At 43.8% G+C, this 23,033-nt stretch overlaps 2 protein-coding genes across 13 annotated transcripts in view; one reads left to right on the plus strand and one right to left on the minus strand.

Annotated features, from left to right (window-relative positions):
- The window catches only part of LOC134209544 (calcium uniporter protein, mitochondrial), a 567,109-nt gene that overhangs the window by 200,116 nt on the left and 343,960 nt on the right, over window positions 1-23,033 (plus strand). For all 12 annotated transcript variants that reach the window (XM_062685523.1, XM_062685524.1, XM_062685526.1 and 9 more), the window contains one exon: window positions 267-408. In XM_062685523.1, coding sequence (XP_062541507.1) covers window positions 267-408 — 142 coding nt within the window. The remainder of the gene's footprint in view (window positions 1-266; window positions 409-23,033) is intronic.
- Window positions 983-23,033, minus strand: part of LOC134215001 (protein javelin) — a gene marked incomplete at its 5' end in the record, with an annotated part of 201,484 nt that continues 179,433 nt past the window's right edge. The window contains 4 exons of the mRNA XM_062694267.1: window positions 983-2,276; window positions 2,683-3,057; window positions 3,119-6,078; window positions 6,139-6,747. Of these exons, the coding sequence (XP_062550251.1) occupies window positions 1,150-2,276; window positions 2,683-3,057; window positions 3,119-6,078; window positions 6,139-6,747 (5,071 nt within the window). The remainder of the gene's footprint in view (window positions 2,277-2,682; window positions 3,058-3,118; window positions 6,079-6,138; window positions 6,748-23,033) is intronic.

Genomic DNA, 23,033 nt, shown 5'->3' on the forward strand with positions numbered 1-23,033 from the left:
TCTACCGGTTTTGTGTGCCGTGATTATTTTGAAGGAAAAATCCACTCGCTCATTCGACAAAGCGAAACATGTCGACGGCGGTGACACACATGGGAACCGTAATTAAATGGGATTTTTACAGCATCAATTTTTCACCGCAAAATGCTTCCGGTCGAGGGTGGGGGTGGATATGCTTTGCTGTGGTGCTCAGCTCGCGACGTTTGGCCGATGTCCAATAAATATTTTTCTGATTTTTTCCGTTGTTGTCTGTTTTTTCATTTTTGCAGGATCCATGGCATCGAATAGCAACGAGAGGATATTGTTCCAGTAGCGCATCGTCCGGACATCAGCAGCAGCAGCATTTTAGCAGTAGTAGCAGCAGTAGCAGCAGCAACACCACAACCAGCAGTAGCAGTAGTGTCAGTGAAGGTAAATGATAAATGGGAACGGGAATATGATGCCTGGGTGTGGTGGGGCTGAATGAGTATGCAATCGTTTCTGCGGATTTCGATGAACTGTGAACTGTAATCGTTCGGACAAGACGGGCATTCAATGGGCAGCTGCAGGAGTTTTCTGTTTGCTGGCCATTAATTATCTTCATTGGGAATTCTCTGATGGAAAATAAGGATAACGTTTTTCAGCCATTTGCTTCGTGGAAATTGGCTCGATAATGTAGGTCAGAAGGGGTTCCGAACAATAAACGATCGCTATCTGACTATTCAGCTGAAAAATTGGCGATATTGAAAACGATTGAAAATCGTTGCCATGAATAGCTGTAATTATTTGACTGGAATATCTTGATCTAATTGAAAATCAATTGCTTGTAAATAATTTTAAGACATGTCAATAACGAACTCGAAATTGATTTAAATCCATGCACAGTAATTAATAATATAAAAATATCCATAATTGTCCCATTTGTTTATATAAAGACGAACACGTTTACAACAACCCGGATCTTGGAACATGTCATCAAATCAATGAATAAACACCCTCGCTTGACTAACAGTTACATATATGTATTCCATTCTACAGATAATAAGTACACAATATAATACTCTCTAGCTTGATTATTCGTTAACAGATATAAATACCGAACTCACATGAATCGATCTCCCGACGCAATGCGCACGTGTCCCAATCCCTCCGCCCCCTTCCTACGCAACCCCTTCACTTTCCACTGTTCAAACTGTCGAAGCAATCACTCTGCTGTTCCGCATCCGCTTGCTCCAGTTGTTGTTGCTGCTGCTGCAACAGTGCCTCCTTCTCCTTCTGTTGACTCTTGTTGCCGCCCGTAACCGTAGCGTTCGGATCCAACACCTCGAACTCTTCAAACTCCATCTCGTCGTACTTGCGCTTCTCGATCAGCCGCTTATCATTGGCGAAGTACTGCCGTTCGTCGAATTTTCCGAGCGAGCTCCAGTTGACCAGCTTCGGCGACGTAAGCTCGTCCGACTTGCGCTGCTCGGCAATCACGCTCGGTTTCAGATTCTCCTGCTCTTCGACTTCGCCGTTCCTGTTGTTGTTGTTGTTCTCGTCGTCTTTGAATGTCACCATTTTGGGCGCATTGGATGGCGGAATGGTTTCTAGGGAGTCCAACGTGTCGACGGAGGTGCTGTTGACGAGCGAAGACTTGCGCGCGTGATTCTCCTTCTCCTTGGCTGGTTTGTTGCTTGCTTTTGTGATCGTTGCCGCAAACGCCAGGTCGACGTTCTTGTTTCGGCAAACCTTCGGAGGTCGATCAGCGGTTGATTGGTTGGGCTGGGTTTTGGGTGAGGCTTTCTGTTGATCTATGAGCAGCGCTGGAATAATCAACTGATTGGGAACAGTGATGTGATTGTTGACGGTTACCGTGGAAGGTTCGTCGATTGGTTGTGGATTTGCTTTGACTGCAGGCAACTCTATGGCCTGACTGTTGATCGTGATAGTCGGTTCCACTTTGCTTTCATCTACCTTTTCGATACATTTGGATTCGATGATTCGGGGCTTGTTGCGGGAATTGAGGGTGTTGTTGTTTTCTAGTCGACTGACAAGATCACGCACGGATTCTTCAGGCTCTTCTACGGTCGGAAGATCTCTCAGAGTCGGAAGGTCGTTGTGATTATTGTTATTACTGTCCGTGATCGCAACGGAACTTGGCTTGGGGAGTTTGGGTCGTCCGGATATGATGCTACTGCTATTGCTATTACTGGAGTGGTTGCGATGGTTCTTCATAAGGTCTGGCGGAGTTTTGCCAGTTCCTGCAAGTTCCAGGCGACTGCTACAGCTATTGGATTTCACTAGTTTGAATTTCACGCCTGAAAGTCGAAATGGATTTAATTAGGATCGCTTGCTTATGATTATGAATGAAAGAGTGCGTCAGAAGCATGGAATGGTAAGCATGGTATGGTTATACGTATATTTGCGATGACCTTTAGATAGAAAGCGCAGATTGATGATGATCTTTTTTTTCCAATCTTGCCTGTTCCCATAGCCGCCGGTTATTTACATAAACTAAACCTACGGATACAGTTGTGCGGGAACTCGATTTACCTTCCATTTTGATCGTGATTCGGTGCGCTATGAGCTATGTTCGGTGGCTGTGGCTATACAACACTCATACTCGCAATTACCTACATCTACCTATCAAGAATGTCACGCAAGAACGTATTCAACAACTACCAGCTTGCCAATCCAGCAGACATCCAGACGCTTCTACAGTACCTAATCCGTCCAGCTTAGCGTTTTGACTACCGCGGCGCTGGTCGATCATTTGTCGGCATCCATGGGGTTGGCAAACCTGACAGGTTTTCCGTTCGAGACCACGAATCTCCTTCATGATGGCTTTGGTCATCGTGTTCATGTGCTCACTCTTCTTATCCACCACCCGACCACCGTAGTACGTCACCGTAGAACCACACTCCCGTATCTTCTCCAGCACGTCCTGACTGACATAGTGCGACTCCAACTCGTCGTCGCCAATCAAGTTCTCATCGCCGGAGTCTCCGTCCATCTCGTTTTCACCGCACTCGCACGGTGAGCTCAAGTCTCCGCTCGATACTCCGCTGGATAGGCTGGCCGAGTCCCATTTGCGAATAGCTGCATGAGAAACTACAATTTCATTAGCTTGCCGTATCAATGTCATTCAAAAGAAACTTACCCCCACTGGTCTTGGCGTCTTCGTAGGCTTGCTTGGCCGTCGTTCCAAGTCGCAAAGTTCCTTCAAACAACTTCCGCACGTTTCGCACCGTATCAGGGCTGGGCAACTCTTCATCCAGCAGTTCCTTGTTCACTCTGATCGGGTGATAGAAAAAATGTTTCTTCAGCCCCGGACCTCGCTTGGGGTTTTCTCCGGAGCCATTGTTGGACAACGCTCCCGTTGTGATCCGACAGGTCGTAGTGCTGGACTGCGGTGGTTTGTCGGAGATCTTCTCGATCTTGGTGCGGACCGGCTCAATGATTACAACGTTATTGTGCGCGAGCAACTCCTGAAAGCTGTAATCTTGTAGGTACTGCATCAAACCATCGAATTGAGCCGCTTTTCGATGGTTCACCAGCAAGTTTTTTTGAAACATTTCCGATTTCATGACCTTGTAGCGCACGTGGTCAAAGTCCAAGTTGTGCGAATTCTTCGGTTTCACCAGTGCAGCCTGCTTCTGTCCGTCGAGCTCAATGATCTCCACCGTTGGACTAAAGCTCTGAAGTTCAGCTCCTTCGTCGATCTGGTAGGTGGAGTACTTGTTCCGGGAGGAGTTCTGTCGCGATGTGGACTTTTTTGGTTGCTGCTGTGACATCTGCATTGGTTTCTGTTGTTCCGTTGAACCAGAACTCCCGGATTTCTCATCGGCTTTTGCTGGCTGCACCACCTGCTCGTTTTTTGACTCTGGAAAACTCCCCGAATCCACTTGGTCTTCTGTTTCTTGTTCTTCTCTGGCGTCGGCTTCGTCCATCATTTTGGACCAATAGCTTCTTACCGAATCCACCTTGTGCAGGAACTCCTTCTGCACCTTCTGCCCATCGTGTGCTCCCTTGCGAAGTGTTTCTGTTTCTTGTCTTCCAGTCTGCTTGGAATCCACTATCTGAATCACCTGTGGTCGAGGCATCTTCCTTTGTTCTTGTTTCTTCTCGTTATTGCTTTCAACGATCAACGAATCAAACGATTTGGTCTTCACTTCATTAGTTTTGATGAAGTTGTTGAAGGTTTTCGTCACTATGATCGGTGCCGAGGTGTAGATATTTTCCGTTGAGTTGAAACGACGAACGCCTTTGAAGAGCGGTCGGTCTACCACCCGATTCTTGACTTCTCGGCGAGCCTGTTCTTTGAACGGATTCGTATCCTTAAACAAACTGGAATGATCGACCTTGGGGCTACCCTCCTTGGGTTCCGGAGGTTTCGGATCCGGTGGTTTGCTATTTACAATCGGAATCGGTTCGGGTTTGGATTCTTCCTTCTTGACTGGAGCTTCCGAATGCTTCTTTGGTATCGGTTTCTTCACAACCGTATTGTGCTTGTCTTCTGCTTTAACTGCTTTCTCGATTTCCTTCTCCCGCTTCGCCGCTCTGGCGGCTACCTCATCAACAATAACTTTCTTCCCGCCAAGTTTAACTGTGGGAGCTAACGCCACGGGAATTTTCGGTGTAGGATCTACCACCACCGGAATAGGTTTTAGTTTAGTTTTAACTTCTGCGATCGCCTCCGCTTGCGGCTTCGGCTTTTCCTTACTCTCAAAATTGATCCGATTGGTGGTCTGTTTTCCGACAGTGCTCGCAAAAGTCGAATAGATAACCTGGTCGTTTTTCTTCGCAGATGTCTTCTCAGCTGGAGTTACAACAATTGCCGGAGTAACCGTGATCGCCGGAATGGTTGGACTATCCTGTGGCGCTACGATCGTTATGTCACTGTCCTGATCGCTGTTGGTCACTACCGAGTTTTCGTAATCCAACTCCAGTCCAAAATCCTTCAGGTAAACCTTTGATGATGCGTGACTAAGCACCTCCCTGGTTGGAGTTTCAACAACTTCGATGGAAGGGGCCCCTTTGTCGGATTCTTCCAACGAACCGTCTTCGTCTGAAGTGTTCTGCGTTAGATTGAGGTTGGATTTATCCAATCGTGGCAGCGAATCGTAGTGATCACTGTCGGTACGAGTTGACCTTCCAGAGTGGTCGTTGTCGCAGATTCGCCGTAGTTTGGCGTCGATTCGCTCCGAATTCCGCAGGATCTTGCAAACGTCAGCTGCGTCCGGTAGCGAGTTGTATTGGTGATCGCTGTCTACCAGAGGTCTCTCCTTGATGGCGAACTCCTGGCGGAGTTTGAGATTTGAGATGATCGACAGGCGTTCGATTGTGCCGCGACTAGTGTTTTTGATGTAGCGCTTGAGGGAATCGTTTGGTTGAATCTTTGGTTCTACTGCAACAATCTTTGGCTTGGGTTTGGTGACCTGTCCGTACAGGGTATCGATGGTGCTTTCTGCTTTCTCTAGATCCGTTTCCTTGAACAGATCGTCATAGTCTTCGATCTTGATGTCGATCAGGTCGTTGTCTTCGGTGAGGTGAACTTCGGGAAGTAACTCGTCGAGAACTTCTTTATCGTCGCTTTCCGATGACAGATAGATGGAGTCGTATGAAATAACGCTGGAGCTCTTGGCCGACACCTGACTGTCTTTGATTTCGATGATTGTTATACCGCTTTCCTCTTCCTCCTTGACGGTGAATTTACCCTCTCGCGGGTAGCGGTTCTTGAGCGTTTCTAGTGTAGATGTCTTGCTTGGAGGTCTCGGAGGTTCCTCTCTCAGTGAAATATCGTCCAGATGTTTGAGGTCCGCTTCGATGCCCGTTTCCGACTTGGATGCTCCGCTGTATTCGCTGTGAACTTCGACCTTCGAGACAAACTTGGATGAGTCTCCACTGCGAATCGAGTTGTGACGGCTGCCCTCGAAGCTACTCTGTTGATGGAGGGAATGTTTGAAGATCGACGAGTCTATGCTGTCCAAGTCGCTTTTGTCTGTATGCCAAGGGAACGGCGGTTGGCCTTGGGCTGCGGAAAATCTCCGCGCTAGAGTGTAGTGAGTGTCGTTTTCGGCTGGCTCCGATGCTTCGCCGTCGTCGTAGATAAAGTTGTATCTGTAAATAGTGAATTCCGGTTATAGTGTTCAGAGAATAAGGGAGATAAAAGTGAGTCACCTGTCTTTAAAAAAGTTGCGGTCGATGAGTTTTGCCCTCGGGATGAGTTGTGATCGCCGTGCGCCACGTCCGTGCAGATGTAGATCGTTGTAGGTTTCCTCGCGGATCACCGCCAGGCTACGGGTTCTTCGCAAGCTGCAAGCGTCGTTGCCTTCTGCGCTGTAGAACTCCTGATGCCGATGGTGATGGTGGTGGTGATGCTTCTGTCGCTGCTGTTGTTGATCTTTGTCCTGACCTTGCTGCTCGCGGTGGTCCTGTTGATCGCGTTGCTTCTGCTGCTGTCGCTGTTTGCTGCTGCTGGCGTTGCTTGCTGCACGGGACGCCTTTGGATTCACGCCGTAGAGATCATCGTACTCCTCCCGGCGGCTGTCTATGCGCGAATATAGATCGTACAGTCCTGAGTCATAGTCGCGGTAGCGAAACTGACCAGCACCAACCAGGCCACCAGTACCGGCCACTCCACCGGCAATGCCCCGATAGCTCGTTGGAAGATCTATATTCGAGAGGGACTTTTGACGCCACCCGGATCCTCGGCCCGGTCCACCGAATGAGCTGGACGAGTCACGGATGCGCACCCGGTCCACGTAGTTCGATGCGGAGTCGGAGTTTCTGCAAGTAGATGGAAAATATGAAAGTTAGCATTAGTTATAATGTGGCTTTACAATTCGAATAGCCGAAACAAAACCATCATACAGAATCCCGTAGAATCCCTCTAATGTTGCTGAACAAGTTGTTATTGTCTTCTCTTCTCGTCATTAAACTTTTGAGAAACTTCAGCATAGTTCAAATAATTCCAATCTCTCCATAACATGGCTAAAATTGAATCAAGGTTATCGTTCAATTCACAAAAATAAACACTTTTTCTAACATGACACAAACAACACCGTAAGCTTGCACAAATAAACCCGAAATACCTGTCACATCATCGATGTCAATCCCGTGTCCAACTGTGAGAACAACAACGTGTCAGAGTGATTATCACCGAGCTGTGGCAGAGCGGTAGATATCGATTCCACCGAAAGCCCACTTGAACGGAATTGCTTGCTGCTTGCTCAAACACGGCGAGTCCACGTCCCGCTGCAGTTGACACGCTAATGCATGAGTGGCAAAATGGATTTGATTAGTCCTTGTCCGTCCGAGGCTTGCTGTGGAGATGCATCCGTCATTGGATGCAAACGTCGCGTCGTGTCGTCGTGCGAAATTTGCCCCAACTCGTGATGCACGGTGTCAGCCCGGTCGTCAGTTTCAACGATTAAATGAATAATGTCAATAGGCAAATATAGATAAATGGTGTTGTCGGAATTGAAAAATGTGAAAACCGCGTGATCTACATTCGGATGCCGGTAATTAGCGAATCAGCGTCAACGGCGCACTGTCGATACCGGTTTGGTGAACCTCAACAACTACATTGAAAATGACCTAGGAAAGACCTTTTCCTGGTGCATGAGGTGATATCATTTTTCGACGTGACAAACTTGAGCAAAGCACCGATTGCTAATAGTAATCAAGTGAGACTTAGATAGTGAGAATTGCTTCACGGTTACGTTCGCTTTCCTTAATACAAGAACAAGAGCTTGTTCATATAATAAAGACAAATGTATTGCTCAGGATCTATCGAAACAAAGAAATTAGGTTAATATTGACAAAATTTCAAAATCCTAAAAAGTACTAACGCGTTTTGAAAATGTCCTTTATTCCTTGAGAAGCCTTTCTACCCTTGTTAGCACAACTGGCTCTGATAAGTTTTTAATAGATTCATGAGAAGCTTATGAGGACTTCATCAATAGTGTTTTCAAACTACTTGTGAAGCTCTTGATACTAGTTGCTTTTTGGAGTTTCTTGAAATGCTTTGCAGAGGTACGTGACAAGTTTTTGAAACTTCCTGAGCATCGGGTTTTCCGGATATTGCTCCAGGCATTCAACAAGGAATTTCTCCGGATATTCCTTATAAGGAGTTATTCCGAATATTCCACCAGGAATTCCTCCAAACATTACTTCGGTAATTCCTTCAGGAAATCGTCCAGATATTCCTACAAGAACTCCTCCGGATATTCCTCTATGAATTTTTCTGGATATTCTTTCGGGAATTCCTCTGGATATTCCTCCGGTTATTCCTCAAGGAGTTCGTCCGGATATTTCTCCAGATATTCCTCATGGAATTTCTCTGGAATTTGTCCGGGAATCTTCCCAGATATTTCTTCTAGATATTCCTACAGGAATTTCACAGGATTTACCTCCAAAAATTCGTCAGAATGTTCCTTAAGGAGCTCCTCTGAATATTCCTCTAAATATTACTTCGGATGTTTCTCCAGTGAATCCTCCGGATATTCGTCCAAGAATTAATTTGGATATTCCTCCAGGAGTTCCTCCGGGCATTTCTCCAGCAATTCCTCTGAATATTTCTTCAGGAATTCTTCCGGATCCCAACAAACATTATAAGCTGATTAAGCTAGTTGTTTTAGCTGAAAACGATTATGTTTGGTTGAATAAGCACTCTATCTGCTTCCATTGTTTGTTGGGATATTCCACCAGTCTTATTTGTCTCATTTGTTTTTTGTATTTCGCATCCTTTCTTCATCAACACCACGATCATCACTCGAATCCTGCCTATTTATAACCTTCATACAATAAATCTTTTTATGATATTTTCCAACGTTGTTTCAGAAAACGCACATGTTTTCGTATTCCTAAATCAGCTGGTGTTTGTTTATTTTGATCTCCCCAATCCGTGATTGGTCGACGCTGCTATTTTTCTTTCTGCACGAGTGATCAGTTTCTTCCCCATTGTTGCCAATTCCTTTTGTTCTCTGTTTACGGCAATTTCTCAAGCAATTGAACCGTTTGTTTGAGAAACTGCATATGTAACATTTTTGGCCAAAATGAGATTTTTATATATTCTGAATCCTCGTCCAAAAATACGTATTGTGGCAAAAAATACGAAAAAAAAATTTTTGTTCAGGAATGTATGAAATTTTTTTCGTTTGTTTGAGAAACTACATATGTCCACGTACTTTGAAGAGCAATTGTGGAGTACTGCTTACATTTTTTGCACTGAAAGTGCCCCAGGGTGTTAAGTTTTGCCAAAAACTATTGATCTGTATCGAAGAAATCGAAAGATTCGGTGACAACAACAGTTTTTTGTTGTTTTCTCGAAATAGTGTAAAATGGACTTATGCAGTTTCTCAAACAAATGATTCAATTGTAAACTGAATAATGATGAAATAATTTTGGCGACACTGATAGCTTCATTCTGGCGGGTTAAATCGTGCGATTTTTTCTCTCAAAGAGAGCTATCATGAGGTTTTTTACGGAAAACCCTTCCCTCAGACCTTAATGAGCTCTCTTAAGCTCCTTAGGAAGAGCTATCTTTTTACTAAAATTCTTGCATTTTTTTTAAATGGGAAAAAACTTGTGGAAAATGTTGTAATTGTTCATTGCTACTATTCATTTATTTAAGGAAATTTTGTATTTTTTTAAAAGAACATTTTGATTTCTGGATGGAAAAACATTTTCTTATAATTGCAATTTTTGCTTTTAAAAGTGCTAATTTATTTTTGTTTTATGGAAAACACTCAATTGTTGATGGGAAATTGCATGTTCTTAGCTTGAGAAACTTTCTTAAACTTCTTGAGAGCTTTCTTGGGCTTCTTAAGGTGATTATACAACAAAGCCACAATTTGGCCATCTTGGAAGCCACGTGTTTTTGCAGCATTTTTTCTTCGGCTCGGTCCATGGCTATACGTCGCCAACCACGCAGTCTACGGAGGGTCCGCAAGTCATCTTCCACCTGATCGATCCACCTTGCCCGCTGCGCACCTCGCCTTCTTGTGCCCGTCGGATCGTTGTCGAGAACCATTTTCACCGGGTTACTGTCCGACATTCTGGCTACGTGCCCGGCCCATCGCAGTCGTCCGATTTTCGCGGTGTGAACGATGGATGGTTCTCCCAACAGCTGATGCAATTCGTGGTTCATTCGCCTCCTCCACGTACCGTCCGCCATCTGCACCCCACCATAGATGGTACGCAGCACTTTCCTTTCGAAAACTCCAAGTGCGCGTTGGTCCTCCACGAGCATCGTCCAGGTCTCGTGTCCGTAAAGGACTACCGGTCTAATTAGCGTTTTGTAGATTGTCAGTTTGGTACGGCGGCGAACTCTATACGATCGGAGCGTCTTGCGGAGTCCAAAGTACGTACGATTTCCAGCCACTATGCGTCTCCGAATTTCTCTGCTGGTGTCATTTTCGGCAGTTACCAGTGAGCCCAAGTACACAAATTCTTCTACCACCTCGATTTCGTCACCACCGATGCAAACTCGCGGTGGGTGGCTCACATTGTCTTCTCTTGAACCTCTTCCTATCATGTACTTCGTCTTCGACGTGTTGATGACTAGTCCGATCCGCTTAGCTTCCCTCTTCAGTCTGATGTAGGCTTCCTCCATCTTCTCAAAGTTACGTGCCATAATATCTATGTCGTCAGCGAAACCAAATAGCTGGACGGACTTATTGAAAATTGTACCACTCGTGTTAATCCCTGCTCTTCGTATTACCTTCCAAAGCGATGTTGAATAGCAAACATGAAAGACCATCACCTTGCCGTAACCCTCTGCGGGTTTCGAAGGGACTCGAGAATGCCCCTGAAACTCGAACTACGCACATCACCCGATCCATCGTCGCTTTGATCAACCGTGTCAGTTTATCCGGAAAACCGTGTTCGTGCATTAGCTGCCATAGCTGGTCCCGATCGATTGTATCATATGCGGCTTTGAAGTCGATGAATAGATGATGTGTGGGCACGTTGTATTCGCGGCATTTCTGCAGTACTTGGCGAATGGCGAACACCTGGTCCGTGGTGGAGCGTTCGCCCATAAAACCCGCCACGAACTCCCTTGCAGTTGGTGCTAGTCGACGGCATAAAATTTGGGAGAGTACCTTGTAGGCGGCGTTCAGCAATGTGATTGCGCGGTAGTTGCTACAATCCAGCTTATCGCCCTTTTTGTAGATGGGACACACAACACCTTCCATCCACTCCTGCGGAAAACTTCCTCCACCCAAATCTTGGTAATGACCCAGTGCAGCGCTCTAGCCAGTGCCTCACCACCGTGTTTAAATAGCTCTCCTGGTAGTTGGTCAACCCCAGGGGCTTTGTTGTTCTTCAGCCGGCCAATCTCCTCCTGGATTTCCTGGAGATCCGGAGCCGGTAGAATTATGTCCTGCGCGCGTTCTCCCAGGTCCATCACCATACCGCCATCTTCGTCTGCCACATCGCCATTCAGGTGTTCTTCGTAGTGCTGCCGCCACCTTTGGATCACCTCACGCTCGTTCGTAAGAAGGTTCCCGTTTATGTCCTTACACATATCAGGCTGTGGCACGTGGCCCTTACGTGAACGGTTTAACTTCTCATAGAACTTTCGTGTGTTATTAGCGCGGTACAGTTGCTCCGTTTCTTCACGGTCTCGATCTTCCTGCTGGCGCTTTTTCCTCCGGAAAATCGAGTTTTGTCTGTTCCGCGCCTGTTTATATCGTGCCTCGTTCGCCCTCGTGCGGTGTTGCAGCAATCTCGCCCATGCTGCATTCTTCTCTTCCACTAACTGCTCACATTCGCCGTCATACCAGTCGTTTCTCCGATCCAAGTGCAGCGGTTGCGGTGCTACCAATGGCGGATCGAATATCTCTCCAGCCATCTTCAAGAGACGCTGCGCCTAGCTGCTCTTCCGTTGGAAGTGCCACTTCCAGCTGCTGCGCGTATTCTTGGGCTAGTCTACCATCTTGTAGCCGCCCAATGTTAAGCCGCGGCGTCCGACTTCGACGCGTGTTGTACACCGTCGAGAGTTTTGAGCGCAGGCATACTGCAACGAGGTAGTGGTCGGATTCAATATTCGCACTGCGGTAAGTGCGGACGTTCGTGATGCCGGAGAAGAATTTACCGTCGATTAGAACGTGGTCGATTTGGTTTTCCGTTTCTTGGTTAGGTGATCTCCATGTGGCCTTGTGGATATTTTTGCGGGGAAAGAAGGTGCTTCGGACTACCATTCCGCGGGAGGCTGCGAAGTTTATGCATCGTTGGCCGTTGTCATTCGATACGGTGTGCAGACTATCCGGTCCGATGACCGGTCTATACATTTCCTCCCTTCCTACCTGTGCGTTCATGTCACCGATGACGATTTTAACGTCCCGCAGTGGGCATCCATCGTATGTCTGCTCCAGCTGTGCGTAGAACGCTTCTTTCTCGTCGTCGGGTCTCCCTTCGTGTGGGCAGTGCACGTTGATGATGCTATAGTTGAAGAAACGGCCTTTAATCCTCAGCTTGCACATCCTTGCGTTGATTGGCTGCCACCCAATCACGCGTTGGCGCATCTTACCCAGCACTATGAAGCCGGTTCCCAGCTCGTTGGTGGTGCCACAGCTTTGGTAGAAGGTAGCCGCTCGATGCCCGCTTTTCCACACTTTCTGTCCTGTCCAGCAAATCTCCTGCAGCGCCACGACGTCAAAGTTGCGGGGATGTAATTCATCGTAGATCATCCTGTCGCAACCTGCGAAACCTAGCGACTTGCAATTCCATGTTCCAAGCTTCCAATCGTGATCCTGTATTCGTCGCCTAGGTCTTTGCCGATTATATCGAGTCGCATTATCTCTTATATTGTTCGTAATGATTGGTTTTCTAGGCGGCTTATTGGGCCAGCGCAAACCTCCTGTCTCGTCGGAGGGCCGTCGTGTCAGGGCTGTTTAGCGTCCCACCTAACACCAGGACTTGGGCTTGTGCGCTTTGAGCGGCACACGGTCGCTTTGGTGGGGCCTACTTGCGGATACATGCAGCTTTTTATAGAGGTTTAACAGGGCCCACTGTCAAACCCCACCACATCCTAGGCAAGCCCCACAACTCGCAGATGGCCTGGGGAGGGATCGTCAAGCCCTTGGACATAGTCCCTGCTGCCAGCACTGTACGATAACTATTATGTCAGATTTGGGCTTTGGGAAATGGGGGTAGAAAAACATGTAATGAATTTGAAATTCACTACCGGCCTGATTGTATAATCACCTTAAGATGATTTCTGAAGCTCTCCAGCATCATACAGAAACTTCTTCTAAAGTTTTTGTGGTGCTTCTTGTGAAGCATTCTAAGGCCTTCCTAATGCTTCCTGTATCTTCTTGAGCAACTATCAGAAATTTCTTGAAAAACTTTTTAAATCTTCTTGAAAAGTTTCTGGAGCTTATTGAAAAGTTTCCGGGAAAAGTTTTTTAAAGTTTCTTGAGAAGCTTTCTGAAACTTCTTAGAAATATTTCAGATATTTTTGGTATTGAAGATTAAGCAAAAAGTTGAGAAGCTTTTTTGAGATGTTTTGGCAGCTTCTTGAGAATCTCTCTTTACCTTATTGAGAAGCTAAATAGCCTAACTCAAAAAGCTTCCAAAACTTACTTTAGAAATTTTATGAAACTTCTCAAGAACCTTTGTGTGGCTTCTTAAGTAGCTAATTGCTGCTTCGTTTAGAAGAACTCATCGAGAACATTTTGGAAGTTTTTTGATAATTCTTCTGAATTTTCCAATTTTCCAAGATTTCCAAAGTTTGTAAAATAACTTCTTGGTAGTTTTTGCAAAGCTTCCTAAACCTTCTCAAGGATTTTTATGATGCTTTTTAAAAACTTTTCGATGTTTCCTTCTAAAGCTTCTCGAGTGGTTTTCTGAAGCTACTTGATAAACTATCTTTAAATAATTTCCGAAGCATTCTTTCAAAAATTCTGTCCGCTAGAGTAACTGTCTGAGTAACTTACTGAGGCTCATTGAACAGCTTACTGTTGCTTTTTGAGATACGATTGGATCTGGTTTGAAACAGGATTGGATTTAGATTGCATAGGATTGGATTAGATTTGTATCGTATTTGGATAAAATTTGAAATGTAGTGAACTCTTCCTTACTCGATATTGAAGGGATCATCGAGTTAGGGAGGTATCGGGATAGAGAGCACATTTATAATTTTCTTCCAAAGTATCAAACACTTTTGATAAGATGTAGAAATATGGTTTAGGGTCATTTGACAGAATGTCATTTGGCCGAATGCCGTTTTGCCGAATAGTTAAAATTGATTTCCTTAGTCAGTGGGGAGTGAGATGTTTGAATTGAATAGTGAAAAGTGAGAATTGAGAAGTGAAAAATAAAATGTTTGAAGTCAGCACTTCTCACTTTTATCTTCTCAATTTTTATCTTTCTTTTTTCACCTTTCATTCCTCACTTCACAAATTTTTCACTTCTGATTTCTCAAGGAAAGCAGGAAGGAAGGACAAGGAATAAGGAATCAATTTTTCTTGGATGCGCATACGAAACAAGCGATAAAAGAGAACAAACGACAAAGCTTTGTTTTTGTCGGAGATAATAATGACAAAGATCCGATTTTTTTTGTCAGCAACAAAAAAGAAGACAATTTTGTTGCTAACTTTTCATCCCGTTATTTTGCATTATCTTTACAGCAAATCACGGTTTTATGCTAACATAGATTCTGCTTTTATGGAAATATTCGAGAATCTAACTATGATTACAAATGTAGCATCGTATTTTCGGAAATATCAGAGCATGCAAGCCAAATGATTCTTGTCATATTGTGTTTGGGTTCGGACAAAGGCTTGTTGTGAGGTGCGTTTGCCAGTAACAAACTCTGTTGACGACAAAGGGTATATTGTTAGGCGTTGCTCGAATATTGATTCCCTGATAAGGAATAATGAGAAGAAATTAAATTAAAAACTAAGTTAAAAAATTCTAATTTTCACATTTTTGATTCTCACTACTTGGTCCTCTTACTTCTCAGTTCTCACTTCACTCACTTCGCATTTCTCACTTTTACCTTCTCACTTTTCACTCCTAACTTCTGACCTCTTACTTTTCACTTCTCAATTTTTACTTCTCACTTCACATTTCTTTCTTCTTACTTCTCACCATTTACTTTTCACTTTTCTTTTCTCACTTTTCTGTTCTTACATCTCACTTCATAATTCACACTTCGATTTTGTCACTTCTCTCTTTTTACCTTTAACTTCTCACTTCTCACACTTCTTACTTCTTACTTATCGCTTCTAACTTCTTACTTTTCACTTCTCATTTTTTACTTCTCACTTCTCAAATTTCTTACTTCTAACTTTTCACTTTATGTTTCATTTTTCATGGTGCACTTCACACTTCTCACTTCGAATTTGTCGCTTCTCACTTCTTACTTTTCACTATTCACTTCTCACTTTTCACTTCTCACTTCTCAAATTTCTCAGTTCGCACTTCCCATTTTTCACTTATCACTATTCGCTTCCTGTTTTCTATTATGAGATGTACGAAATGTCTCATTCCTCACTTCTCGCTGCACATTTCGTGTAAAATCGTACTATTTATTAGTCACAATACAAGTCTTTTTTTTTAAACTTTTCGGCCAAGCGGCATTCGACCAAACGGCATTCGGCCAAATGGTCCGACATCGTATATATTGTGCATGTGAACTAATTCTGACAACATCGAGTTAGCGAGGCGAAAATGCTTTGAGAAATTACTTTGACTTAGAGAATATCGAGTAAGGGAGATATCGACTTACGGAAGTAGCGCAGTATGCAAAACTCAAGAGACTTTGAATTTCATCGAGCAAGAGAAAATATCGTGTTCCAGAACATTGAGTTAGAGAGAGTTCACTGTATTTAACTCGTTTTAGATTAAATTGGATTGGAATTGGATTTGAGTTGGATTCTGATTGGATTTGGAAGGGATTTGAATTGGATTTGAATTGAATTTGATTTGGATTTGGGTTCGATTTGGATTTAAATTGAGTTTTGATTTGGGTTGAATTTGGATAAGATTTAGATTTGGATGAAATTTAGATTGAATTTGGATTTCGATTGGATTCGGATTAGATTTGGATTTGGTTTGGCTTGGGTTTAGATTACCTTTAGTTTTCGGTTGGATTTGGGCTGGATTTGGATTGGATGCTGCTTGTATTTGCCTTGGAGTTGCATTGGATTAAGATTAGGTTTGGATTGGATTTTGGTTGGTTTCGGGTTGGATGAGGATTGGGTTTATATTAGACTTGAATTTTGGATAGATTTCGATTGGATTTAGTTTTGATTTGGAATGAACTTGTTTTGGATTTCAATTAGATTTTCGTTTTGTATTGGAAATGGGTGGGTTAATGTGGGTGGGGTTTGGGTTAAATTTGGGACAAACTTGAACTGGATTTGGATTAAATTTTGGATAAACTTCTATTGGGTTATGTTTTGTTTAGCATGAAATTTGGGTGGTTCTGATTAGATTTTGATTGGATTCGACTTGGGTTTAGATTGTATTTTGAATTGATTCGTTTTGGATGGAAATTAGTTGAATTTAGATTGGATTTTGATTCCATTTGAATTAGGTTTGGATTGGATATGATTTCTATTGGATTTGATTCAGATTGGATTTGGATTGTATTTGGATTAATTTTGGATTGGATTTTGATTGCATTTAAATTAGGTTTGGATTGGATTTGATTTGAACTGAATTTGGATTGGATTTTGATTTTATTTCATTTGGATTTCGACTGAATTAGGATTGAATTAAGATTGGAATACTAATTAGATTTGGTATGGAATTGGATTAGATTTCGATTGAGTTTCGTTTGGATTGCATTTGGATTGTGTTGCATTTAGATGGGATCATATAAGGAAGCATTTTGAAAAGCTCACTAGAGCTGCTTGAGTAAATTACTGAAGCTTTTTGAATTTGAATTTGAATTGGAATCTGATTGGATTTGAATGGGATTTGTATTACATTCAGATTGGATTTGGATTGAATTTGGATTGGATTTGGATTGGATTTGGATTAGATTTGGATTGGATTTAGGTGGGATATGTTTTTTTTGGATTTGAATTTGGATTAGATTTGAATTTTAATAAGATTTAGTTTGGATTTGGATTGGTTTTAGATTTGCACTGCATTTGGATTTAATTTAAATTGATATTGTATTTACGTTGGATATGGATTGGGTTTGAATTGGATTATTGATGAATTTTTATGCAATTTGCATTAGCTTTGGATGATTGGATGTGGATTAAATTTGGTATGGACTTCGACTGGATTTGGTTTGAATTTCTATAGATTTTGATTAAATTTATTTTTAATTAGGATGGTAGGATTTGATTCATATTGGATTTGGATGGGATTTGGATTAGATTTTGGACGGATTTGGATTGATTTGGGTCTTGTCATAAGACGAGTTAATACAATCCCATTGAATTCCACCACTTAATTGTATCTTGACAGATACGTATTTCGACCTCAACAGTAAGGCCGTACTTGACTCGACGAGACGAGACACTGAAGACGGCCTGTATTGGGTTTGTATTGGGTTTGGATTGAATTTGGATTGGATTTGTATTACATTTTGGATGGATTTGGATTAGATTTGGAATGACCAACTAACCATCCTTCCCCTTCCCAGCCTTCGCAAGGACGTGGCCAGGAAAGATCTTGACTATTGGAGAGTGCATTGCTTCCATCTAAAAGATAGTGATTAGTCCCAAATCAATATCTGTAGTAACGGATGAAAGTGATCCTACTCTCATACAATAGTCTTGGCTTGTACCACCTACGAATTTGTGCGAAATGCTCATTTTTTTATCATCAGACTAAGGCCGGAGTGGCCTGTGCTGCACATAAAAGACTTCTCCATTCAGCTCGGTTCATGGCTACACTTCGCCAACCACGCAGTCTGCGGAGGGTCCGCAAGTCGTCCTCCACCTGATCGAGCCACCTTGCCCGCTGTGCACCTCGCCTTCTTGTTCCCGTCGGATCGTTTTCGAGAACCATTTTCACCGGATTACTGTCCGACATTCTGGCTACGTGCCCGGCCCACCGCAGTCTTCCGATTTTCGCGGTGTGAACGATGGATGGTTCTCCCAACAGCTGATGCAACTCGTGGTTCATTCGCCTCCTCCACGTACCGTCCGCCATCTGCACCCCACCATAGATGGTACGCAACACTTTCCTTTCGAAAACTCCCAGTGCGCGTTGGTCCTCCACGAGCATCGTCCAGGTCTCGTGCCCGTAGAGAACTACCGGTCTTATAAGCGTTTTGTAGATAGTCAGTTTGGTACGGCGGCGAACTCTATTCGATCGGATCGTCTTGCGGAGTCCAAAGTACGTACGATTTCCAGCCACTATGCGTCTCCGAATTTCTCTGCTGGTATCGTTATCGGCGGTCACCAGTGAGCCCAAGTACACGAATTCTTCAACCACCTCGATTTCGTCACCACCGATAGAAACTCGTGGTGGGTGGCTCACATTGACCTCTTTCGAGCCTCTTCCTATCATGTACTTCGTCTTCGACGTGTTGATGACTAGTCCAATCCGTTTAGCTTCGCTTTTCAGTCTGATGTAGGCTTCCTCCATCCTCTCAAAGTTACGTGCCATGATATCAATGTCGTCGGTGAAACCAAATAACTGGACGGACTTCGTGAAAATCGTACCACTCGTGTCAATCCCTGCCCTTCGTATTACTCCCTCCAAAGCGATGTTGAATAGCAGACACGAAATACCATCACCTTGCCGTAACCCTCTACGGGTTTCGAAGGGACTCGAGAATGCCCCTAAAACTCGAACTACGCACATCACCCGATCCATCGTCGCCTTGATCAACCGTATCAGTTTATTCGGAAATCCGTTTTCGTGCATTAGCTGCCATAGCTGGTCCCGATCGATTGTATTATATGCGGATTTGAAGTCGATAAATAGATGATGTGTGGGCACGTTGTATTCGCGGCATTTCTGCAATACCTGACGTATGGCGAACACCTGGTCTGTGGTAGAGCCTTCACCCATAAATCCCGCCTGGTACTGCCCCACGAACTCTCTTGCAATTGGTGTTAGTCGACGGCATAAAATTTGGGAGAGAACCTTGTAGGCGGCGTTCAGCAATGTGATTGCGCGGTAGTTGCTACAATCCAGCTTATCGCCCTTTTTGTAGATGGGACACACGACACCTTCCATCCACTCCTGCGGCAGAACCTCATCCTCCCAAACTTTGGTAATCACCCAATGCAGCGCTCTAGCCAGTGCTTCACCACCGTGTTTAAACAGCTCTCCTGGTAGTGGGTCAACTCCAGGGGCTTTGTTGTTTTTTAGCCGGCCGATCTCCTCCTGGATTTCCTGGAGATTCGGAGCCGGAAGTCGCATGTCCTGCGCGCGTGCTCCTAGGTTCATTACCATACCGCCACCGTTGTCTGCCATATCGCCATTCAGGTGCTCTTCGTAGTGCTGCCGCCACCTTTGGATCACCTCACGCTCGTTCGTAAGAAGGTTCCCGTTTATGTCCTTACACATATCGGGCTGTGGCACGTGGCCCTTACGTGAACGGTTCAACTTCTCATAGAACTTTCGTGCGTTACTAGCGCGGTACAGTTCCTCCGTCTCTTCACGGTCTCGATCTTCCTGCTGGCGCTTTTTCCTCCGGAAAATCGAGTTTTGTCTGTTCCGCACCCGTTTGTATCGTGCCTCGTTCGCCCTCGTGCGGTGTTGCAACAATCTCGCCCATGCTGCATTCTTCTCCTCAACTAACTGCTCACATTCGCCGTCATACCAGTCGTTTCTCTGATCCGGAGCCACCGTGCCTAGTGCAGCGGTTGCGGTGCTTGCAATGGCGGATCGAATATCTCTCCAGCCATCTTCAAGAGATGCTGCGCCTAGCTGCTCTTCCGTTGGGAGCGCCACTTCCAGCTGCTGCGCGTAGTCTTGGGCTAGTCTACCGTCTTGTAGCCGCCCAATGTTAAGCCGCAGCGGACGACTCCGACGCGTGTTGATCACCGTCGAGAGTTTTGAGCGCAGACATACTGCGACGAGGTAGTGGTCGGATTCAATATTCGCACTGCGGTAAGTGCGTACGTTCGTGATGTCGGAGAAGAATTTACCGTCGATTAGAACGTGGTCGATTTGGTTTTCCGTTACTTGATTAGGTGATTTCCATGTGGCCTTGTGGATATTCTTACGGGGGAAAGAAAGTGCTTCGGACTACCATTCCGCGGGAGGCTGCAAAGTTTATGCATCGTTGGCCGTTGTCGTTCGATACGATATGCAGACTATCCGGTCCGATGACCGGTCTATACATTTCCTCCCTTCCTACCTGAGCGTTCATGTCACCGATGACGGTTTTGACGTCCCGCAGTGGGCATCCATCGTATGTCTGCTCCAGCTGCGCATAGAACGCTTCTTTCTCGTCGTCGGATCTCCCTTCGTGTGGGCAGTGCACATTGATGATGCTATAGTTGAAGAAACGGCCTTTTATCCTCAGCTTGCACATCCTTGCGTTGATTGGCTGCCACCCAATCACGCGTTGGCGCATCTTTCCCAGCACTATGAAGCCGGTTCCCAGCTCGTTGGTGGTGCCACAGCTTTGGTAGAAGGTAGCCGCTCGATGCCCGCTTTTCCACACTTTCTGTCCTGTCCAGCAGGTTTCCTGCAGCGCTACGACATCGAAGTTGCGGGGATGTAATTCATCGTAGATTATCCTATCGCAACCTGCGAAGCCTAGCGACTTGCAGTTCCATGTTCCAAGCTTCCAATCGTGATCCTTTATTCGTTGCCTAGGTCGTTGCCGATTGTATCGAGTCGTATTATCTTCTATGTCGTTCGTAATAGTTGTTTTTAAAGGCGGCTTATTGGGCCTGCGCAAACCTCCTGTCTCGTCGGAGGGCCGTCGTGTCAGGGCTGTTTAGCGTCCCACATAACACCAGGACTTGGGCTTGTGCGCTTTGAGCGGCACACGGTCGCTTTGGCGGAGCCTACTTGCGGATACATGCTGCTTTTTATAGAGGTATAACCGGGCCCACTGTCAAACCCCACCACATCCTAGGCAGAAATGCTCAATGCTAATGCTAATTTGGATTAGATTTGGAATGACATGGATTGGATTTGAACTTGATTTCGAATGGGTTTCGATTGCATTGAAATCGAGTTGTGTTGGATTTCAACTGGATATGAATTGGGTTTTGATTTGGATTGGATGTAGTTTAGACTCTGACTGGATCGATTAAATTTTGAATGGATTTAAATTATATTTTAATTGGATTTCGATTCAATTTGGATTGGTTTTTGATTGGATTTTAATTTGTTTTGGATTGGATATGAAATGGATATGGATTGGATATGAATCAGATTCGGGATAAACTTCTAGTGGATTTCGATTGAATTAAGTTTTGATTAGGACCCAGTCAACACAAAATCGTATATGTTGTATAGAGAAGTACTTATATCGCCTCCACTTTAGGATCTTATATGACATCTTATTCGATCTTGTGTTGATTGAAGATCGAACTTGGATGAACTTGGATTTGATTTTGTTTGGATTTCGATTAGATGTGTATTCAAGTTTGGATGTGATTTGGATTAGATTGGGATTGACATGGACTGGATTTGAATTTGATTTCGATTCGGTTTTGATTGCATTAGTATCGAGTTGTGTTGGATTTCAACAGGATATGAATTGATTTTGATTTTGATGGGATTTGATTTCATTCGGATTATATTTCGATTGGATTTGGATTCGAATTGGATTCAGATTGGATTTTTATTTGATTGTTTTGGATTAGATTTGGATTGGATTTGGATTAGATTTGGGATGGATTTTGATTGGATTTGATTCGATTGGGTTTTGTTTGGATTGCATTTGGATTGTGTTGGATTTCGATGGGATATAAATTGGATTTCGATTTGGATTTGTATTGAATTTGGATTGGATTTAACTAGATTTTATTCAAATTTGGTTTGTGGTTTTTAGATGGATTTGGGTTGGATTTTGATTAGATTTTGACTAGATTTTATTCGAATTTGAATTGGATGTGGTTTGAAATTGGATTGGAATAGAATAGGATTTGGATTGCATTTTGGTTATGGTTTAAATAGATTTTGATTTGCCTAACATTCTTGCATCTTTTCCGCACTTTCATTGCTGTTTGTTTTGATTTCGTTCGAAAGCTGAGTCAAGTGGTTTTGCTTCCAACTAAAGTAGGATATGGATTGGATTTGAAATAGGATGGGATCAGATTTGGGTTGGGTTTTGATTTGGGGTAATCAATATTTTGATTGGATGTATTTCGCCATTGAAATTGAAGCTTTTTGACCAGTTAAAGAAAGCTGGCTTAGAAGCTTTCTCAATTTTCTAAAGCTAACTTAAACAAAAGTGCATAAACGAGAGGAATTACTGCACGTTGATTTAAAAACTAAGCTCGGTTCTTTTCATCGACATTGTCAGTCGTTGAAAAAATGAGAGAGCCACACAGTTTCCGTTTGAATTGACGTTTTTTTATTCACTGCTAAATTTATCCTAACGCATGTGGAACATCCTTGCACTTATTCGGCTCTTTTATTGCTGTTTCTTTTGTTTTCGCTTGACAGCTTAACCACATGATTTTTTATTCTAATCAGGTCGTCGCGGCATATCGTAGAATAGATTACTATGCTTTTGGAAGTGTAAATAATTGCCATACAGTTAGAAATATGTATTAATGCATTGCATATACGATAAAAGTGATCCAATCTCAAGTTACAATATCGAGGTTTCATGGATTTGTTTAAGTTTTTCAACGGTTTTATCGCTGCTTTGTTCAATGCTGCGAGATTAGCTTCATTTGAAGACTTAAAGCTATCTTCAAAACCGTAATGAAACGTTCAATAAATCCACATATGTCAAATTCCTTATTATCCGAGCAGCACATGTCAGGAATGGTTGCAGCAACTTTATAGTGACTAAATCTGGTCACATATGAGTTGTGGTAACCCATGCGGAACACATGTGCTGCTAAGGGTAGTGGTTTATTGATTATCTTGAGTACTCCAATAAAACCAATTTCAAAAATTATCATAAAGACGAATATATTGGTCATACACACTCAGTTTTTATTTCTGCA

The sequence above is a fragment of the Armigeres subalbatus genome, chromosome 2, assembly GCF_024139115.2.
Source record: "Armigeres subalbatus isolate Guangzhou_Male chromosome 2, GZ_Asu_2, whole genome shotgun sequence".
Taxonomy (NCBI): domain Eukaryota; kingdom Metazoa; phylum Arthropoda; class Insecta; order Diptera; family Culicidae; genus Armigeres; species Armigeres subalbatus.